The sequence below is a fragment of the Aotus nancymaae genome, unplaced genomic scaffold (assembly GCF_030222135.1).
Source record: "Aotus nancymaae isolate 86718 unplaced genomic scaffold, 86718_ANA_hifiasm-v0.15.2.pri h1tg000004l, whole genome shotgun sequence".
Lineage (NCBI taxonomy): Eukaryota > Metazoa > Chordata > Mammalia > Primates > Aotidae > Aotus > Aotus nancymaae.
In genome coordinates, this window is record NW_026988415.1 from 28,080,179 (window position 1) to 28,100,766 (window position 20,588).

General features: G+C 38.0%; 1 protein-coding gene across 2 annotated transcripts; it reads right to left on the reverse strand.

The window, feature by feature from the left end:
• Window positions 1–12,006: 12,006 nt before the first annotated feature.
• MCTS1 (MCTS1 re-initiation and release factor) lies at window positions 12,007–20,348 on the reverse strand. Of its 2 annotated transcripts, none has more exons than XM_012475537.2 (6): window positions 20,124–20,348; window positions 18,814–18,966; window positions 18,193–18,290; window positions 16,025–16,158; window positions 13,256–13,323; window positions 12,007–12,211 (listed from the first exon to the last, which is right to left on the reverse strand). In XM_012475537.2, exons 1-6 carry the CDS (start codon window positions 20,132–20,134, stop codon window positions 12,130–12,132), a joined length of 546 nt encoding a protein of 181 aa, XP_012330960.1. In that variant the 5' UTR covers window positions 20,135–20,348; the 3' UTR covers window positions 12,007–12,129. The 2 variants fall into 2 exon arrangements, with proteins under 2 accessions (XP_012330960.1, XP_012330954.1); XM_012475531.3 differs by lacking the exon at window positions 20,124–20,348 and adding an exon at window positions 19,502–19,699.
• Window positions 20,349–20,588: the final 240 nt, after the last annotated feature.

Consider the following 20,588-nt stretch of genomic DNA (forward strand, 5'->3'; position numbering starts at 1 on the left):
TGTTCATGGCTGTACCATATCTTTTTTCAGTGTGGAAGGCCTAACCTGTCTACTTTGCGTTACCATACCTTTTGCCAAATTTCCATAGCTACCCAGAAACTTAATCCAGTGGTAGATGCAATAGCTCCTGTACTGATAAATGTGTGAAATACTTAGAGCTGACTTGTTCTATAATCTGGCCACCACATGCTGTGAGGCCCCATAGGGTGTTAGAGCAGAACATTTTAGAGTAGCTGTAAGTACCACCCCTGTAAATACCACCATTACCCCAGAGATAAACCATTTCATCATTTTATACTTTTTGAAACAAGTCATTTTCCCATTACACTTTAAATGCTTTCTAGTATTTTATTTTTTGGTGATATTAGAACTATTGAGTACAGTTATTTTTTGTAATTTTTTTCAAACTTGTAAAAACTGTCAAGTATAGTTATTTTTAAAATTTGGGGCAATATTTTTGAGTGGGGGGGGAGTTGATAAACATTTCTGAATGTCTTTGTATGCCAAAAGAAAGATAACTTCTGTAAACATATGCTTCTCACATAACTACTCAGGCAAGCACTGAGTGCATCAAAGTCAGTTCATACCAAAAGGAACACAATATATATATATTTTTGAGTCAGAGTCTCACTCTTGTTGCCCAGGCTGCAGTGTAATGGCACAATTTTGGTTCACTGCAACCTCCACTTCCCAGGTTAAAGTGATTCTCCTGCCTCAGCCTCCTATCTGGGATTACAGGCGCCCAAAACCACACCCAGCTAATTTTTGTGTTTTTATTTATTTTTTGAGACAGAGTTTTGCTCTTGTCACCCAGGCTGGAGTGCACTGGCACGATCTTGGCTCACCACAGGTTCAAGTGATTCTCCTGCCTCAGCCTCCTGAGTAGTTGGGACTACAGGCATGTGCCACCATACTCGGGTAATTTTGTATTTTTGTAGAGACGGGGTTTCTCCATGTTGGTCAGGCTGGTCCCAAACTCTCAACCTCAGGTGATCTACCCACCTGATGCACTTAGACAAACTCAGTTATTGGGTGTTCTTAAAGCAGGGCACACCTGTAATAGAAAAGTTACTGAAAATAGAGTCTAATGATGATATGCCACTACTTTCCCTTTCATTTGTTGAGAATATTGTGTTCTGGCTGGGCATGGTGGCTCAATCCTGTAATCCCAGCACTTTGGGAGGCCAAGGTGGGTGGATCACCTGAGGTCAGGAATTCGAGACTAGCCTGCTCAACATGGAGAAACCCTGTCTCTACTAAAAATACAAAAATTGGCCGGGCGCAGTGGCTCATGCCTGTAATCCCAACACTTTGGGAGGCTGAGGTGGGTAGATCACCTGAGGTTGGGAGTTTGGGACCAGCCTGACCAACATGGAGAAACCCCGTCTCTACAAAAATACAAAATTACCCGAGTATGGTGGCACATGCCTGTAGTCCCAACTACTCAGGAGACTGAGGCAGGAGAATCACTTGAACCTGTGGTGAGCCAAGATCGTGCCAGTACACTCCAGCCTGGGTGACAAGAGCAAAACTCCGTCTCAAAAAATAAAACATAAAAATTAGCTGGGTGTGGTTTTGGGCGCCTGTAATCCCAGATAGGAGGCTGAGGCAGGAGAATCACTTTAACCTGGGAGGTGGAGGTTGCAGTGAACCAAAATTGTGCCGTTGCACTGCAGCCTGGACAACAAGAGTGAGACTCCGACTCAAAAATATATATATATATATTGTGTTCCTTTTGGTATGAACTGACTTTGATGCACTCAGTGCTCGCCTGAGTGGTTAGGTGAGAAGCATATGTTTATAGAAGTTAGTTTTCTTTTGGCATACAAAGGCATTCAGAAATGTTTATCAACTCCCCCCTCCTCAAAAATATTGCCCCAAATTTTAAAAATAACTATATGTGACAGTTTTTACAAGTTTGAAAAAAATTACAAAAAATAACTGTACTCAATAGTTCTAATATCACCAAAAAATAAAATACTAGAAAGCATTTAAAGTGTAATGGGAAAATGACTTGTTTCAAAAAGTATAAAATGATGAAATGGTTTATCTCTGGGGTCTAGGCCTGGTGCTTTGTGGAAAGCAAACAGAGCCCAAACTGTAATTCATCATAGAGTCAAATAATCATTTCACATAAGATTTGCATGAGCAATAAGACAAACTGTAATTTTATAATGTATTACTAGAATATACTAGTCTGCTCTTTTGTCTTAAAATTCCTGGATTTGATAAATGCTTGCTTGCTTTTTTTTTTTTTTTTAAGACAGAGATTTGCTCTGTTGCCCAGGCTGGACTGCAGTGGCACAGTCTTGGCTCACTGCAACCTCTGCCTCCCGGGTTCAAGCATTTCTCCTGCCTCAGCCTCCCAAATAGCTGGAATTACAGGCGTGTGCCACCATACTCATCTAACTTCTGTATTTTTAGTAGAGACGGGTTTCACCATGTTGGCCAGGCTGGTCTCAAACTCCTGACCTCAAGTGATCCACCTGCTTCGGCCTCCCAAAGTGCTGGGATTACAGGCATGAGCCACTGCACCCTGCCTGATATTTCTTCTAACCCACATAGTTCCTTTTTTTTTTTTTTTTTTTTTTTTTTTGAGACGTAGTCTCGCTCTGTTGCCCAGGCTGGAGTGCTATGGCAGGATCTTGGCTCACTGCAACCTCCGCCTCCTGGGTCTCAGTTCAAACAATTCTGCTGCAGCCTCCCAAGTAGCTGGGATTACAGGCATGAGCCACCATGCCCAGCTAATTTTTGTATTTTTAGTAGAGCTAGGGTTTCACCATAGTGGCCAGGCTGGTCTTGAACCTCTAACCTTGTGATCTGCCTGCCTCGGCCTCCCAAAGTGCTGGGATTACAGGCGTGAGCCACCACACCCGGCCTCCCATTTCTTTGTTTCTACTGATTACATGCAAGAATAGCCACATTGGTTATGCCATTGCTTTGGCAATTTAGCAAAAACCCTGACAGAAAGAACAGGACTTAAAAATAAGACTCAAGTTTTAGATAAATAGGAAGGATAACTGCCTTTAATGAGTGACAGACTTACACGAGAAAAATAATGCTTTGTTCTAGTGAGTGAATGATAGTGACATCAATCTAGTTACCCAAAGTGTTGAATGGGAATGTTCCAATAGTCAAAATACCACCCCTGTACCATCTGAGGGGAAGAGGGAAAAACTGTTCCTGGCTTGATGGAAGACTGAATGCTGGTACTAAGAATCTTTTTCATACTTACCACTTTAAAGCACTCGCCTCTAGCAGGAAGCTTCAGGGAATACTGCCTATTCTCCAATTCTCTGCCATCCAATAGTTATAAGCCATATATAATTTCACATTTTCTAATAGTCACATTTAAAAAGTAAAGACACAGGTTAAATTACTTTTAGTAATATATTTTATTTAACCCAAATATATCCAAAATATTATCATTTCGACATGTAATCAACAAGAATAGTTTACATTATTTATTAAGTCTCTGAAATCCAGGGTGTATTTTAGTTACAGCACATCTTAATTCAGACTAGTCACATTTCAAGTACTCAGTAGCCACATATGGAAGGGCAGTGGCTACCATATTAGACAGCATAGGTCTAAGCAAGTCCAGAAGTATGAGACCCCAAGGGTTAAATGTGAATGGGAGCAATAAAAGTTTCTTCTAAAAGTTGTATTTAGTTTTCTGATTTTCTTGAATGCAATGGAAACTACAACCTGACTTTTAGCAAGCCCCAGGACATCTCCTTGCATGAGTTCAATCACTGGATTTTTCTTCTCAAAATTAAATCATTGGATCTGGAGCAAAACATGTATTAGGCCCCTCAACGTTTTTTCTCTTAAATTGTAACTGAACCCAAACTGTTTCTGTCATTGATTTTAATATCCACTAATCTTTTTCCTCAGCATTTTTTTTTTTTTTTTGAGACAGAGTCTCGCTCTGCCACCCAGGCTGGAGTGCAGTGGCATGATCTCAGCTCACTGCAACCTCTGCCTCCCAGGTTCAAGTGATTCTCCTGCCTCAGCCTCTTGAGTAGCTGGGATTATAGGTGCACGCTACCACGCCCGGCTAATTTTTTGTATTTTTCATAGAGAAGGGGTTTCACCATGTTGATCAGGCTGGTCTCGAACTCCTGACCTCATGTTCTGCCCACCTCAGTCTCCCAAAGTGCTGGGATTACAGGCCTAAGCCACCACGCCTAGCCTTCCCCAGCTATCTTCAAAGCAACTGCTAGTCCTGCTTTTGTACATAACACTCTACATTTTCATTGCCCCACTTAACTAACCTTCCCTCGTGTCCTTTTCTAAAATTCTAGAAAAGACTTTGAAATAGCATAACATTTAAATGATCACAAATCACCTGGCTTAAAAGTGACTAATGATAGGAAAAGCAGACCTCAGGACTGAGTTCAATTTCAAGATTCTCCTACTATACTTTGCTGTCGAAGAGAGAAACAGAAAAACATTGCTCTAGCCACACAAATACGATACTGTGCAAGCATCTCACTCTTACCTCATTCAAATCCTCCCCATATTTTCCCATTGTGGAACACAGCCTTGCCAACTTTTACCTCTCTCCAATAACCCATGAAGATGGTGATTTGAATGTGAGCCAAGATTTAACATTTTATGAAATACAAGGGGAGAGTTTTCTGCAAAACATAGGCTTTGCAGACAAGCAGACTTAGGTTCAAATTCCAATTCTGTCATTTATTAGCCCATACAACTTCAGGAGAGTTCTATGACCTCTCTGAGCCTTAGTTTCCTCATTTGTAAAGTGACAATTAAAATCTACCTCATGGCATCATGGTTAAGATTAAGCAAGATATATAAGTAGAGCTTGTGCACATGATAGGCACTTGGGGAATGTTATTTCTCTTTCCTTCTTACTCATCAGGACAAGTTTAACTAGCACTCTAAATAGTTAAATATATATCAATCCTTTGTATTAAATATCTTGATGGTAAAATATTAAAATATTGATGTGAATAACAGCTGGTATTGAATATTCAAATTAGCAGGAGAACTTTGTTTTAAATAACATCTGTATATTTAATCTGTGCCATGCAATAAGCTTTTCCTGAAACAGCTTTTTAAAAAATATTTTTAAGTAGAAATTCTTGTTACTTTTAAGAACATTAGCTTAGAACATGTTCCCCTTTCACAACAAATTAGACATTAGAGCCAAAATTGCTCAAATTAGTATGGTTTCTAACTCCCTACACTTTAATCAAGATGTTTGTCTTTATATCAGCAAAAACCGCTGCTTAAGTGAGATTCCTGCATCCCAGTAAATGTATCTGGGCATTTGGTACTTGAGAGGGAATTGGGTTTGACAACACCCAGAAGCTAATGAGGCCATGTGCCTTCTCTCAGACCTTTGCATTCAGGAGCAAGAAAGCAGAAATACTTTGTGGACTCCTTTTCAGACACTTTACCAAATATAAAATGTTAACCTTGTGAAACACAACATAAAATAAATGCTGTATAAATGTCCAAACATTTTAGCCCCTACTATTTTTGAAATGGAATAAAGCCATGCCAGTGAAAAATATTTTCCAGTCAGTGTTTTTTGGAAGCTATTTAGTAGGTATTTATTTCATGGGTTAGAGATTGCTATTATCCCATTAAATGAAGCTGTTTCTACTTTATATTCAAATATATTTCAAGTTGAACTTGCTTAAATCTACTTACACAGGCAAACTGTAGAAAGAACTTAGTCATGCAAAAGCAAACTTTTTCTTAATCCTGGGTAAGTCAACTCTCTAGGAAAGCTGTCCAGAGCCTATAGAGCACAAAGACTTTCCTTCCAGCCTCCTCACCATGTCCAATCTGGTCCAGATGTGAAGAGTCAATTTTGGTTTCAAAAAAATAAAATTTGAATGCAGCAGCATTAAAACTAATGAAAACAGTATCCAGACTAAGATGGGCATACAAAATCTTTCAGATCATGAGAAACTAAAAATTTGTTAGAACCAGTCGGCAGGAAGAGACATTTCAAGCTCTACTGATAGGGAAGCAAAACTGGAACCACATGCTGCTTTTAAAAGTGTCTCAAATTTAAGCTCACTCAAGGACTATTAATAGACAGCATCAAACCAATATGCAGTTTCATTGTTAAATCATCTTACTGGTTTGCAAGTTACCAAGCATCAGCATAGGACAACCCCAGAATTTGGGGACAAAGACAGCATCCCTTTTTGAAAGAGGTGGTAAGAATAAAAACAGGTTGCTCAATCTTGGAAGTCACCCCAATATGGCTTCCTGTGAAGCAAAAAGGGAACGAATTTTGTTTTCAAGGCATATATTTGGGAAAATAGCACTTTCTCCAAGCATGTGCTTAGTTAGAACAAATGATTTATTGCTTAAAACCCAGTCTTTTACTCACATGCTTGTGAAAATAAGAAATTACTTATTTCACCATAGATTATTAAATGGAAGTTAACAGTTACTGACAATCGAGTCTTATGATAAAAAATTAAAATTATAAAGAAAATCTTCCTGTCTTTAAATTCTAGGTGGTAGAGTTCTGAGAACACTTACAATGAACTTGAAGGGGGTAACTGATTATGCCTTTGAAGTCTCCTATATTTACATATTGGCTGAAATTCAAGCATTTTAAAATTGGAGAATGAAACAAAAAGCAATCAAATTTGTGATATGAAAACTGTGGTTTTAATTTTAAAATGGGATTTTAAAAATGTATGAGTTGGGCTGGGTGCAGTGGTTCATGCCTGTAATTCCAGCACTTTAGGAGGCCGAGGCAGGCTGATCACTTAAGGTCAGGAGTTCGAGACCAGCCTGGCCAACATGGGGAAACCCCATCCCTACTAAAACCACAAAAATTAGCCAGGTGTGGTGACGCATGCCTGCGACCCCAGCTACTCAGGAGGCTGAGGCAGGGGAGTCGCTTGAACCTGGGAGCTGGAGGTTGCAGTGAGCCAAGATCACGCCATTGTACTCCAGCGTGGGCAACAGAGAAAGACTCTGTCTCAAAAAAACAAACAAACAAAAAACAAAAAAAAAGTATGAGTTGGATGAGTTTTATCTTTTGCTTTCTGTTTCTGCCTAAAGATAAACCAATTTAGCACATTTTGATATTGTCTGCCATATTTTGAACATTGGCCTGTTGATTTACAGTCTTCCATAAAAGACTGATGCCTGAAGCTCAATTTTTGGCTAACTACTTCTGATAGTTACACACCTTTTCCTACCTTCCTTTAATCCAAGTCTGTTTAGTCATTTGAAATATCAGTTTTTGGGCCGGGCGCAGTGGCTCACGTCTGTAATCCTAGCACGTTGGGAGGCCAAGGTGGGTGGATCACCTGAGGTCAGGAGTTCAAGACCAGCCTGGCCATCGTGGTGAAACCCCATCTTTTAAAAAAAAAAAAAAAGAAATACCAGTTTTCACCTGTTAGTATTAGTAGCTGTTTGCTATATTTCACAAATACATTTCTAAAACAATCAATTTAATTAGAATTGGACATTAATAGTGAGACATGTTATTCTCTGCAACGACTAAGATTTTCAGTAGAAATTATTTCACTAATTCATCTTTTATTTCCAAAGTGTTCAAGGCTAAAATCTGGAGTTCTTTAATTTTCATTCTAAGAGGCAAATATTAATTATATTAATGAGTTTGAATGTTTTTATTTTTCCTCCCAATGACCTATTCTTAATGAACATAGTATTATTAAGAGAAATTCCAGGGAATCATCTCCTGTATTTTTTTACATGCACAAATTATATTCCCTAAGGCCAGCCTCTTAAACAGACAAATGAACCTAACAGTCTCAACAATGATTTAAAAACTGGCTCTCAATTTTGTTCATTAATTCCTGATCTGGTGGAGTTGTGGTCCTTTACTTGGTTTTAAAACAATATTCAACAAATTGGTGTTATAGTTGATAATATCTGCTCATTCTATGTGTAATAAAATTTACAAAGTATAAAAAAGTACAATACAATGAATTTACATATATCAATCTCTACGATGACAAGTATGATTCTTTAGAAACTGCTTCTGACACACTTTGATATTGAGTATAGTCTAATTTTACTGCCTTAATATGATTAATAACATATTAAAGATAAGTGTTCTACAGGGTTTCCAAAATATATCTTAATGGCCTAATTCTTATAGGTTATTGAATAACTTGAGTAAGTTTCTGATTGCTTGAGACCTCAGAAGTGATGGTTAAACTGACATAGGATGCATACATTTTCACTGTTTTTCTTTCATTATACATAAGTTTTAACGGATACTCCTTAGAAATTGGAATCATTTTGAGTTTCTTAAAGAGCCTTGATAGTTACATTCTCAAAATTAAGGAACCTAGGTAAACAAAGTTAAAATATTTACACTTTGCTTGGGCATACATTCATATTTCCATAAATATATAATTGTGACATTATTAATAATAAGTGAAATATTTATTATAATGAAATACCTCCACAAATTTGGAGAACTGTAATTCTTATGTCTTCCTCTCAAGTATTATACTTAGAAATACTATATCTTTGGTTACTGATTTGTGTACAGAGGAGGAACCTGGCTAGTTATAGTCATTATTTAACAAATGCCATATAACCTTCTGTCTGGGGAATATAAAATCCCTCAAATTGGAAATATGAATGACTACCCATGGGATAAATCCAGCTATTTTTCTTTGGGGTCCAGAGCATAAAAAAAGAAAAGGAAAAATGCAGCTTGCCAACAGACCACTACCAAATCACCATAACAGACACTCTGCTAGAAGAGAACTGATCAGGCCATTATGCTACTGGACAACAGGACAATCATCTGAGTTGGAATGCTGAATCACTGCAACTCCAAGACATCTGTGATTTTTTTTAACCTCACATTGCATACAATCTATGGAATATTATTATATTTAGTTCATTTGCATTTACAATTTTTGATGACTAAAATTGGAAAAGTATTAATATATTCCTACTGGCTTTATATATTAGTATTGAGCTGTCACTATTACCCAGATTATTTAAAATGTAAATTTTCTTTACTCACTAGATTGGAAGCTCCTTAAGGGCAAGGGCTACTTCTGTATTACTCATCTTCATGCCATGTCACTTACAACCTAGTAGATAATAAATATCTATTGAGCTGAACTGACTTTGTCTGAGTAAAAGTGAGTCCAATACACAAAGATTACTAGATTATAGGTTGGTTTGACACAAACTTAATTTTGAAACCAAAAATGAACTACAGACACACTGCCTGAGAGAAGCAGGCTCTCTATCCCTGTATACCTACTCTCAGGAATACAGGTAAACTAAGTTTCCCTTAAGCACAATATCTAAAGACCCTGATATATCTGCTAGTTTAATCTCTTTGAATTGGCTTTCACGCATGACCTAATGTTTAGAAAATGACAAGGCTCATATATGTAGAGTGACATCCCTGATTAACAGTGAACAGCAGAGGTCTCAGACTCAGGGGAAGCAGGGAACATGCATATTTAGTCCGTATCACCAAGGCAACACAGTCAGTGTACCTCAGAACAGTAGAAAAACAGGCACAGATGTTGATGTTGAATATTTTAAAAGTGTTTCTTATACCCACTGTAACAGTGGTTAGACACAAGGATGAATTATTTCAAAAACCAAGCTATTAAAAGTTTTTTACTTCTCCAATGTGTGTATGTGTGCTGTTTTCCATTGTTAATACTCCATAGGCAATCTTGGTCAAGTAACATTATTTTAGGACCATAAATAAAGGTTTAAAGCTTGATTTTGACATAAATGACTCATATATTCTCTTTTTAAGAACATAAGGAGCTACAGGCCTCAAATAGGGTACCTCCTTCCCCAAATAGGAAGACATCTGAATTTGAAGCCAGTAAGTCAGCAAAAAATGAAACTATCTGATGAAGAAACCTCCCTGGGAGATGACTTACAAATGAGCTACTGATGAGACTATTTATACTTTTATGGACCAGGAATAAATATGGTAAGCTGCAGAATAAAACTGTCACAACAAAAGGAAAACTACATGGACTAGGAAAGAGACAAGATTTTGGCAGAAATAAGCATTCTAATTAACGATGAAGCAGGAAAAATTCTCCAAGTCTTATCTCAGCACAACTGAAATATTACCCCAATTTATGAACCTTCCTTTGCTCGTATCTATGTTTACCAAGAAACTTCCTGTTTCCTAATTGTTTACCGTAGGCAGACCTATCACCATGAATTAATACATTTATATTCTAACTGGGGAATCTCCAAGTCTTACAAGTTTCGTCAGTGGGAAGTGGTTTCTCAAGTTGAGGGTCAGACCCTGGATCTATATACATCTATGTTGTATCCTGGGAAACCCAGCTGGAACAGCCAGCCAAATGATCTCTCTCTTTTTACTATCCACCATCACCTTTCTCACCACAATCTTGTAAATGTATCCATCTGAAAAATAAAATCACATGTCATATATTGGTAAACAACCAAATGAAGATGGCTAAGACACTAGAATAACAGCAAGGTAATTAGGAAGAAAAATGGTTTTTATCAATAAATAAATCCACAACTGCTCTTTTAACTCCCAAAACAGATTACTATTCTTACTAAAGCAGGTCCATGTCCCTCATATTCCACTTATAGGAGATATACATTCTTTGAGGAATCCAGTGGGGACCTAAATCTAGATGTTCTGGGCATCTGTTTGGTATTACTCAAAAGAAGGCACTAAAAAAACTGAACCTGAATCTGATCAATCTTATTTGTTTACAGGATATACAAGAGGCATAAAAACAAGTTAATGACTTCACAGTGATACAATCAACAAAATCCAGAATATGTGTGGAAACTTTAAAGACAAAACAACTAGATTTCTTAAATAATTTAAAGGGGAAAAGAAAAGGTAACTTATAAATTAAATAAACTTCAATAAATAACCAAATCCAATGTATGAACCTTGTATGGTACCTATTTCAAACAAACCAACAGTTAAAAGAGACAATCAAGGCAATTTGAACAGTCTAGACAGCTGATCATATTAAGAAACACATAAACTTTTTAGGTGTCATAATGATGTTGTAGAGGTTGTTAATTTTTAAAGATAGATACTAAAGTAGTTATAACTCCAGGCATGGTGACTCATGCCTGTAATCCCAGCACTTTAGGAGGCTGAAGGGGAGTGGATCACTTGAGGCCAGGATTTCAAGACCAGCCTGGCCAACTACTAAATATACAAAAATTAGCCAGGCACAGTGGCTCATGCCTGTAATCCCAGCACTTTGGGAGGCTGAGCAGGGACGGATCAGTTAAGGCCAGGAGTTCGAGACCAGTCTGGCCAAAATAGTAAAACCCCATCTCTACCAAAAATACAAAAATTAGCTGGGCATGGTGGCAAACACCTATAATCCCAGCTAATCAGGAGGCTGAGGCACAAGAGTAGCTTGAACCCAGGAGGCAGAGGTTACAGTGAGCCAAGATCGCACCACTGCACTCCAGCTTGGGCAACAGCGCAAGACCCTGTTTCAAAAAGAAAAGAATAAAGTAGTTATGGATGAAATGATAGGATGGCTGGGATTTGCTTTGAAATAACTGGGGAGTGAGGAGAAGTAATTCAGGTACAGAAGAAATAAGACTAACCATAAACTGAAACTGAGTGATGTATATGGAAAGGTCAATTATACTATTCTCTAGACTTTTGAATATGTTTAGAATTTTCCATAATAAAAAGGTTTAAAAAACAACAACAACAAACAAAAAACACACACACACACAAGAGAAGGAGCACTGCTGGGTCCCCTGGAGAACAGAATAAAATTCCTAGTCTAGTTTCTAGCCCCATTTACTAGACAGTTTCTCTAGAGGTCTACCATACAGTGGCAATCCATTGACCAAGTCCTGCTCTTCATTCTTATATCATTAGCCTGATAAAGGACGTTAAGTTGTCTGAGTTTGGTTACTTACCAGATACCTTTTAATGTCCAAGTTTGCTACCCAATTTTAATTTGAATTTAAGAAAACTTAAAATAATTTCTGAAGCTAACAGAATTTTAGCATCTGGTGAATTTATTCAGCATAATCACAGGCATTATCTTCATGCTGTCACACACAGACACAAACACAGATACAGCACAATATCCATATTTAGCCCAAGTGCATTCCTTCTGAGGCTCATTTATATGTCTTCATATGCCACAGCCCATCATTTAAATAATGGATATTTTCAATGCCAATTCCTTTGTTGACTTTCTCACTGTAGAAGGGAAAAAAACACATAAACATGGTTTAAAACATCTTTATAGTGTTACTTATGATAAATATAATTCAAAGTACATTGTTATTTTATAATTATTAAGCCGCAAGTAAAGAACTTATTGCTACCACAATTACACTGTTGTTTATATTAAACTAAATTACTCTGTGGCAGCTTATATCTTAAAGTGATTTTAGTGATCTAACTAGTGGGTCTACAGAAGCAGAGTAACAATGTCCCAAGACTAGGGGAATATCAAAGTGCTACATTAACCCTGAAACAAAATTATTAACACTAATTTGGTATCAAATGGGTTCTAAAGTTTTTAAATATACTGCCTATGTTTTGTAATTTATACTAGTTCTCTAAATATTCTATATTTCTTGTACTACCAGGTCAGAATACAAGATAAATACTGTGTGGTGCTGAGCTCTATCAGTTTTTGTTTTTGCTTTTTTGAGCTATATCAGTTTTTAAAACTAGCAGTAATGGCCAGGCTCGGTGGCTCACGCCTGTAATCCCAGCACTTTGGGAGGCCAAGGTGGGCGGATCGCTTGAGGTCAGGAGTTTGAGACCGGCCTGGCCAATATGGTGAAACCCCATCTCTACTAAAAATACAAAAATTAGCTCGGCATGGTGGCGTGCGCCTGTAATCCCAGCTACTTGGAAGGCTGAGGTAGGAGAATCACTTGAACCCTGAAGGCAGAGGTTGCAATTAGCTGAGATCGTGGCATTGCACTGCAGCCTGGGTGACACAGTGAGACTCCATCTCAAAATAAAATAAAATACCACATACATACATACATACAAAACAGCTGTGTTGGCACACGGGTTCTTTTCAGTACTTAAGACAGACTACAATTCTGAAGACAAAATAGGTTTCACTAGCTTCCTAAGTGTTAGGAAATATCAGCAATGAAGCTTCTGTGCTTGGATATTTGTACAATGCAGTATGCATGACAGCAAATTTCACCTGTAATTCTGATGCTTCCTGGGTTGGTTACCCATATCTCAAAAGTTAAGGGGGCCTAAAGTAAGACTTACATATCTTCTGCAGACATCTTCATGACTCCAACACATAGAGCATGTTGTTTTCCTTCTGCCATGATAGCCTGAAAGAACACAGCTAAGAAAACTATTTATCAAAATGCCTTGGGGCCTTCCCACCAAGGGAAGGGTGTCAAATAATGATCATGTTACTGGTTAAGCCACTTGAAACCCCTCTTGTGTCTTCTCCTAGATGATTAACTCCTTGAGAGCAGAGACCTAGCAGAGTCTGTGGGTATATTGTAAATACTCAGTAAATGCTAAATGAATAGATCTAAGAATCATTTTTCTTTTCACTTTTTTTTTTTTTTGACGCGGAATTTCATACTTGTTGCCCAGGCTGGAGTGCAATGGCATGATCTCAGCCCAGTGCAACCTCCACCTCCCGGGTTCAAGCGATTCTCCCGCCTCAGCCCCCCAAGTAGCTGGGATTACAGGCACCTGCCACCACGGCCGGCTAATTTTTTTTTGTATTTTTAGTAGAGATGGGGTTTCACTAGGTTGGCCAGGCTGGTCTGGAACTCCCGACCTCAGGCGATCCACCCACCTTGGCCTCCCAAACTGCTGGGATTACAGGTATAAGCCACCGCGCCCAGCCATAATCATTTTTCTTTAAAGTTAAATGTTAATACTATAACCCCATGCCAACAAAACCAGAATAAGTCACACAAAAAAAGGAGTAAAAGTTATTGTACATAAATACTAAAAACTGTGAAATTAAAAAGTATTAATTGTTCTAGTATTCTGATCAATGAATGGTGGGGGTTTTTTTTTTTGTTTTTTTTTTTTTTTGAGACTGAGTCTTGCTCTGTCACCCAGGCTAGACTGCAGTGGCGTGATCTCCACTCACTGCAACTTTGCCTCCTGGGTTCAAGCAATTCTCCTGCCTCAGCCTCCCTAGTACCATGGATTACAAGTGCATACCACCATGCCCAGCTAATTTTTGTATTTTTAGTAGAGACGGGGTTTCGCCATGTTGGCCAGGCTGTTTTTCTCAAACTCCTGACCTCAGGTGATCCTCCCACCTCGGCCTCCCAAAGTGCTGGGATTACAGGCATGAGCCACCACACCCAGTCTGAATGGTGGTTTTATATAAAGGATGTTTTAAAATAATAAATTCCCAGTGTATTTTTAAAAGCCTGATAAAACAGTTTCAACCTTTCTAGAACAACCAGAGTAGTCTTGGTTAACATTTGAAGCTTCTGGAATGTTAAACACTGCAGTACATATTTTAAAAAGTCAAGATTCAGGGTACACAAGATCTCTCTGTACCACTTTTTTACAACTTTCTATAAATCTGTGTTTCAAAATAAAAATTATTTTTAAAAGTAAAAACTGGGTACTAAGAAAATTTTCCATTTAAGGGAAACTCAGGAACTTTAAACTTACCAACACTTACAGGAATGATAAATATTTAAACGAAACAAAACAAAACAATAAAAAACACCTGTCCTCACTTTTCTCCGCTGGTTTTCAATTTGTTTATTCGGTGTTCCAAATATTTAAGCACCTATGATGCAAAAAGCATCTATGTCAACATAAGCTGTTCCTAGAATATAAACATACAACTTATATTACCCCTTGCCCCCTTGCCCCAACAGAGAATTTTTTTTTTTTTTTAGCACAGGATATAATCTTAAACGTACTCCAAGCCAGGCACAGTGGCTCACGCCTGTAATCCCAGGACTTTGAGAGGCCAAGGCGGGTGGATCACCTGAGGTCAGGAGTTTGAGACCAGCCTGACCAAAGTGGTGAAACCCCGTCTCTACTAAAAATACAAAAATGAGCCAGGCGTGGTGGTAGGCGCCTGTAATCCCAGCTATTAGGGAGGCTGAGGCATGAGAATTGCTTGAACCCAGGAGGCAAAGGTTGCAGTGAGACAAGATCATGCCACTGCACTCCAGCCTGGGCAACAGAGTGAGACTCCATCTCAAAAAATAAAATAAATGCACTCCAAAAGTAATTTCCCTATTCCCACCAAGTACTATTCCTTTTCTCTATCTGAGGCAAATGGCTGCTTTGGCTATGATAAAGGAGAAAATGGACTCCTGTCCAGAATAGTCACAAAAATCTATTTAATCCAGAATATAGCTGAAACAGCATGGTAGAAATGGAAATAATGCAGAATTATTCAGCTATATCATGAGTTGAATCGATCTTTAAGGACTATGTGGGATTCTGACATTTCTCTTTGAGAAAACGTGCTCTCAGGCCCCCAAACCCAACTTTTCACATAATTAATTTTCAAAATAAAAGTTGGTAGGTTGCCAATATTTCCCATTACTCACTCCTAACACAAAATTGTTGCTTGGGAAGAGATACCTATAACCGGTACCTAAATTCTTTTCCCTTTTGAGTGCTTTTACTCCAGTGTATGTCAGTAAGTCAAAATGAACATTACAGTGGCAAGTTGATATCCAAAAAGCTGATCCAATTATATCACCTATATCCTTTCCTCTAGTAATCAAGAATTCCCTGTTGTGTCCTAAGTCTGATAATAATAGGCCCTAACCTGGCTGGAATGCAGCTGAGACTCTTTTGTAACTTGTTCTCATTTAACTTCTAAGAAACAACCTAAGATGAGATAATTTAGTAGCAACAAATAAAATTACTTTGCACAACTTCAAATGTAACCAGAAAGGCATGAGATAAGAATAACAGTAACCTTCAAAAAAGTACATCTAATGTTCTCTTGGATGATACATCTTTCGCAGTAATGATAAGAGCACAATGAATTTTTCAGCAGTTTTAGCCTGGGAAGGATACAACAATGGTATCTACTGCAGCAGGATAAAGCTTAGCTCCAGGAGAAGTTAAGCCTGGACACATGATATTTGCTCCACTGAGTACAAATTTGATGGCTCCTTTATCAACCTGCTGGTGTGGCAAGATAAAAGGATCTATAAGAAAAGAAATACATTATATGAATAAAACTAATGACTCAACAGAAAAAGGCAAAGGATACGAACATATATTTCCCCAAATTATAGTAATCTGACAGATACAAAATAAAATTCTGAAATGTTATAATTTGTTTACCAAATTGGTAATCATTTTTGTTTGTTTTGAGACAGGGTCTTGCTCTGCCATGCAGGCTGGAGTGCAGTGGAGCGATCATACCTCACAGTAACCTTTGGCTCCTGCAATCTGCCACCTCAGCCTCCCAAGTATTCTCCAAAAGCCATAGTTTCAAAACCATGTTTTTGGAGAATACTTAATACATCCTGGGACAATTTCATGATACAATGTTAAGTGAAAAATGCAAAATAAAAACAATTAAAAAGATCAGTGGTAGCTGGGCACGGTGGCTCACTCCTGTAAATCCCAGCACTTTGGGAGGCCCAGGCGGGTGGATTACGAGGTCAGGAGTTCAAGAACAACCTGACCAATATAGTGAAACCCCATCTCTATTAAAAATACAAAAATTAGCCAAGTGTGGTGGCGAGTGCCTGTAGTCCCAGCTACTCAGAAGGCTGAGGCAGGAAAATCGCTTGAACTGGGAGGCAGAGGTTGCAGTGAGCCAAAATTGTGCCACTGCACTCAAGCCTGGGTGACAGAGCAAGAAAGAATCCGTCTCAAAAAAAAAAAAAAGATCAGTGGTTAAATGGGGTTGGGGAAGTCAGGGGAAGAAGGATGAACTGGTGGAGCACAAAGGATGTTATAGGGCAGCAAAATCATTCTGTATGATACTGTAACAGTAGATACTTGACATTATGTATTTGGGAAAATCCATAAAACTGTAGAATACAAATAGTGAACCCTAATATAAACTAGGGACTTGCATTAATAATGTATCAGTACTGGTTCATCAATTGTTACAAATGTATCATTCCAACACAAGATGTTATTCATAGGGGAAACTGAACTGGGGAGAAAGAACTCTGTTGTTTCTGCTTACTTGTTCTGTAAACCTAAAACTGCTCTAAAAAATAAAGCCTATTAATTAAAAAAAAAAAAAACTACAAGGAGATGAAGAGAAGTTGGTTAAGGGGTACAAAAATACCGGTAGATAAGTTCTAGTATTCGAGAGTACAGTAAGGAAATTATAGTTAACAATGATTTACTGTATATTTCAAAATAGCTAGAAGAATTGTAGTCTTCTCAACACAAAGATAAACGTTTGAGGTGACAGACATCCTAATTAACCTGATTTGACCATTACACGCTGTATAAAGGTATCAAAATATCACATGTACCCCTAAAATATGTACAACTATTATAAATATACATAGGTGGAAGGGGGGTTGGATACAGGCGCCACAACAGCAGACAATGTACAGCTATTATGTATCAATTTTTAAAAACTATGTAACAGAGAGCCCAATTTTTAAAAAAATATGCATTTACACACATCATAGGAAGTAACAGGATGGAAGGACATTTAGCCAATGCTTTCCCATATATAGACTTTTCTCTATTGGGCAAATAGATACAAATATAAAAGATGAAAATGCTCACAATGCTTATCACAGTTTGTAAACACATATTTGTATAATTACCTAATTGTTGTTTATTCTCCAAACTAGACTATTAGTTTCATAAGGTCGAAGACAATGTCTTTGCTTCCCATTATATTCTCAGCACCTAGTGAGTGCCTAGCACACAGTAAGTTCAATAAATATATGTTGAATGAATGAATGATGAATGCTCTTTCTTGGGCTTTCTGGAATGCATGAGCATTTTTCAGATTTACCACAAGACGGGCATTCATTTTAGTTTTACATCCCTTATTACCTAGTACTAATAAATAATGAGTTAACTATCAGAAGCCACTTTAAACTCTTTTTGTGTCTTTCAGTATCCCCAAATGCATATTTCTGTTTTTTCCCCCCAGCGGGGTCTCATCTGATTAAATGCATATTTCTTACAAGACTTTACATTTGAATTATGCAGTAAGAGTAAATAGTTCAAAAAATAAAAATAAAAAAACTTACATTTGTGAAGTAACCTTAGGGTTGGATAAAAAGGCCCTTCTCTTTGTCTAAAAAATAGTAATTCTCCGTTTACAGTAAGGATTTCTATATGTTCATGGCTGTAAGACAAATGTCACAAAGTACTAAGTTAGATATTTTCTTTCAAAAATTCACAACATAAAAATGAATATATAGTGATAAAGTAAACTTTTAAAAAAAGTCAGTAAAAATCCTGGCCAAAAAATACTGTTTACTTTGTTTTTCCTATCATACAAGTCCAGCAGAGAAGAAAAATATGACCTGCTACAACCAATTTTATTTCACATTTTATTATTTTAGTTCCATTGTTAGATAATTCAATAAAACAATTCTCTAAAGAACAAACTGAAATAAATTAAATCCAACTCTGAATTAAAACATTTAACTCTTTAATAAAACAATCAATACACAAAGCCACATTTTTTTCAGGGACATAGAAAATCTATGAAAATACAAATATTGGAGTTTCAGTTATTCTGTGTCTATCCCCATCATTAATCTATCAATAGTTAATCTGAAAATAATTCCATTTAGTATGAGTGCAATCTAATCATTAAATATTCAGCTACTCCAAGCTTTACACAGACAAAAACAAAGACTTACCATCGGACTATTTTGACAGGATCTTTCTTAGGCATGATCTGATTAAGCCATGGTTCAATACCTGGAAATTGCTCTATCAACTGATTCTTAATACCCTTAATAACCGAGGTTTTCAACTGGATGCAGTTGGACACATTTTCTTTTTCATCAAATCTGCCAAGTAATTTTTGCAAGAAAAGAAAAAGGGATTTCTAAGTAGAGGTATCATAATACCTAAAGGTATTGTTCTAATTAGTATTCCCAAGCAAGTATTTAGATACTTAAAATAATTATGAAATAAGTTGTTTTTTTAAAAAAATACCACCTCCCTTTTACTCTGTCCAGCACAAAACCAATGTCTTAATACAATATTGAAATAAACTATCAAGTATACAGCAATTAGCTGGGGTTGGGGAGAGGAATATAAGACACACTTTGCACCATAATCTCTAATTAGGTACACAAATGCCTTTCCTGGAAAATCTTACTCAATTCTACCCAGGAAGAAACACAGGCTCCCACCAATAATAAAACCTGTGATCAAAAAACAAAACCCTCTATTGATACAAAAGACCAACCCAAGTATAACATAGAAAATCGGCCCCTGCTAGGCTATGTAGTCTGCTGAGATTTTTTTTTAAAGTGATGATGATAATGATTTATAAGATCCCTATTTATTTTTGCTCAAAATTTCATGCAAAAAACCCACCTTCCTTTGCCCATGTTCCCCCTTTGCTTTTTGCGTCTACCAAATCTGGAAGGCAAACCCACTAGTAGGTTCCCAAGGAATTTTTGTCTTCCTTACACTGAATAGCTTATGGGGCAATCACGTTATTTTCAAGGCAAGGTTAATCTGGCAGCTAGGCAATAGGCATGACAGGCCGCTTGCTTCCTGTCACCCAGACTCCTTCACTCCCATGACCCAGGAAGTCAAGCCTTCCTTTATTCAGTTCATAACTAATAAACATATGGCAGTGAGCGCAGGGCTCCCCTCTCAGCTAAAGAGGATATGCCCCTAAATCACAGTGCACGGATGTGATTGGTAGAACCCTAGAAATGGAGACGGAATCGGGGGAGGGGGCAAAAGAGAAAGAGGGGTAAGGAGAAAAAACAATGGGAGTGAAGGGAACGAAACCCGATTGAGGACTACGGATGGAAAGCTTAAAGAAGTGTTCAAGTTGCGAGTTAGAGCATAGTACTATAGAAAACCTTAGGGAGTCAGGATGGCAGGGGCGGGGGAGAGAGAAAGAGGATCTTAGCTCTCGCCCTCTTCCCCACCCCCACCCCACCGCCTTTGTGAGCAGCCGATGGAGGCCACAGCATGTCCTTACTTCTTGAACATGATCCAAGGTGAAGGGGGCGACGATAGGGAAGGGCCCGGAATGGGAACGAAATTGAATTTGCAAGGGTCCGGCAGATCCCCTTACACGAGGAAGGCCGGCACTGACAGTCGGAGCTGTAGTCGTTATCCGGAAAAAGAGAGCCAGCCGCGCTTTACGGCTCTTAGTCAAATCTGACTACTTCCGCTCCTCTGGCCTCCACGTAGGCGCTTTTGCCGGCTCCTTTTAGGCAACCGGTTCCTCTGCAGTTGGAGGTAGCTGAAAGGGCGGGACTTGAGAGGGAAGAAGTGATAGAGCAATTGCAGAAAAAGAAGAATGGAGGGGGCGGGGAAATAAATCAAAGTAGCATTTAAGGCACTTGCGTCTGTTACGGGTTCCTCAAAGGGTCAAGTTTCTTCCGTGCTTCGTTGCTACCTACCGTCACACTAAACGATTCTTTTTTTAGGGAGAATGACT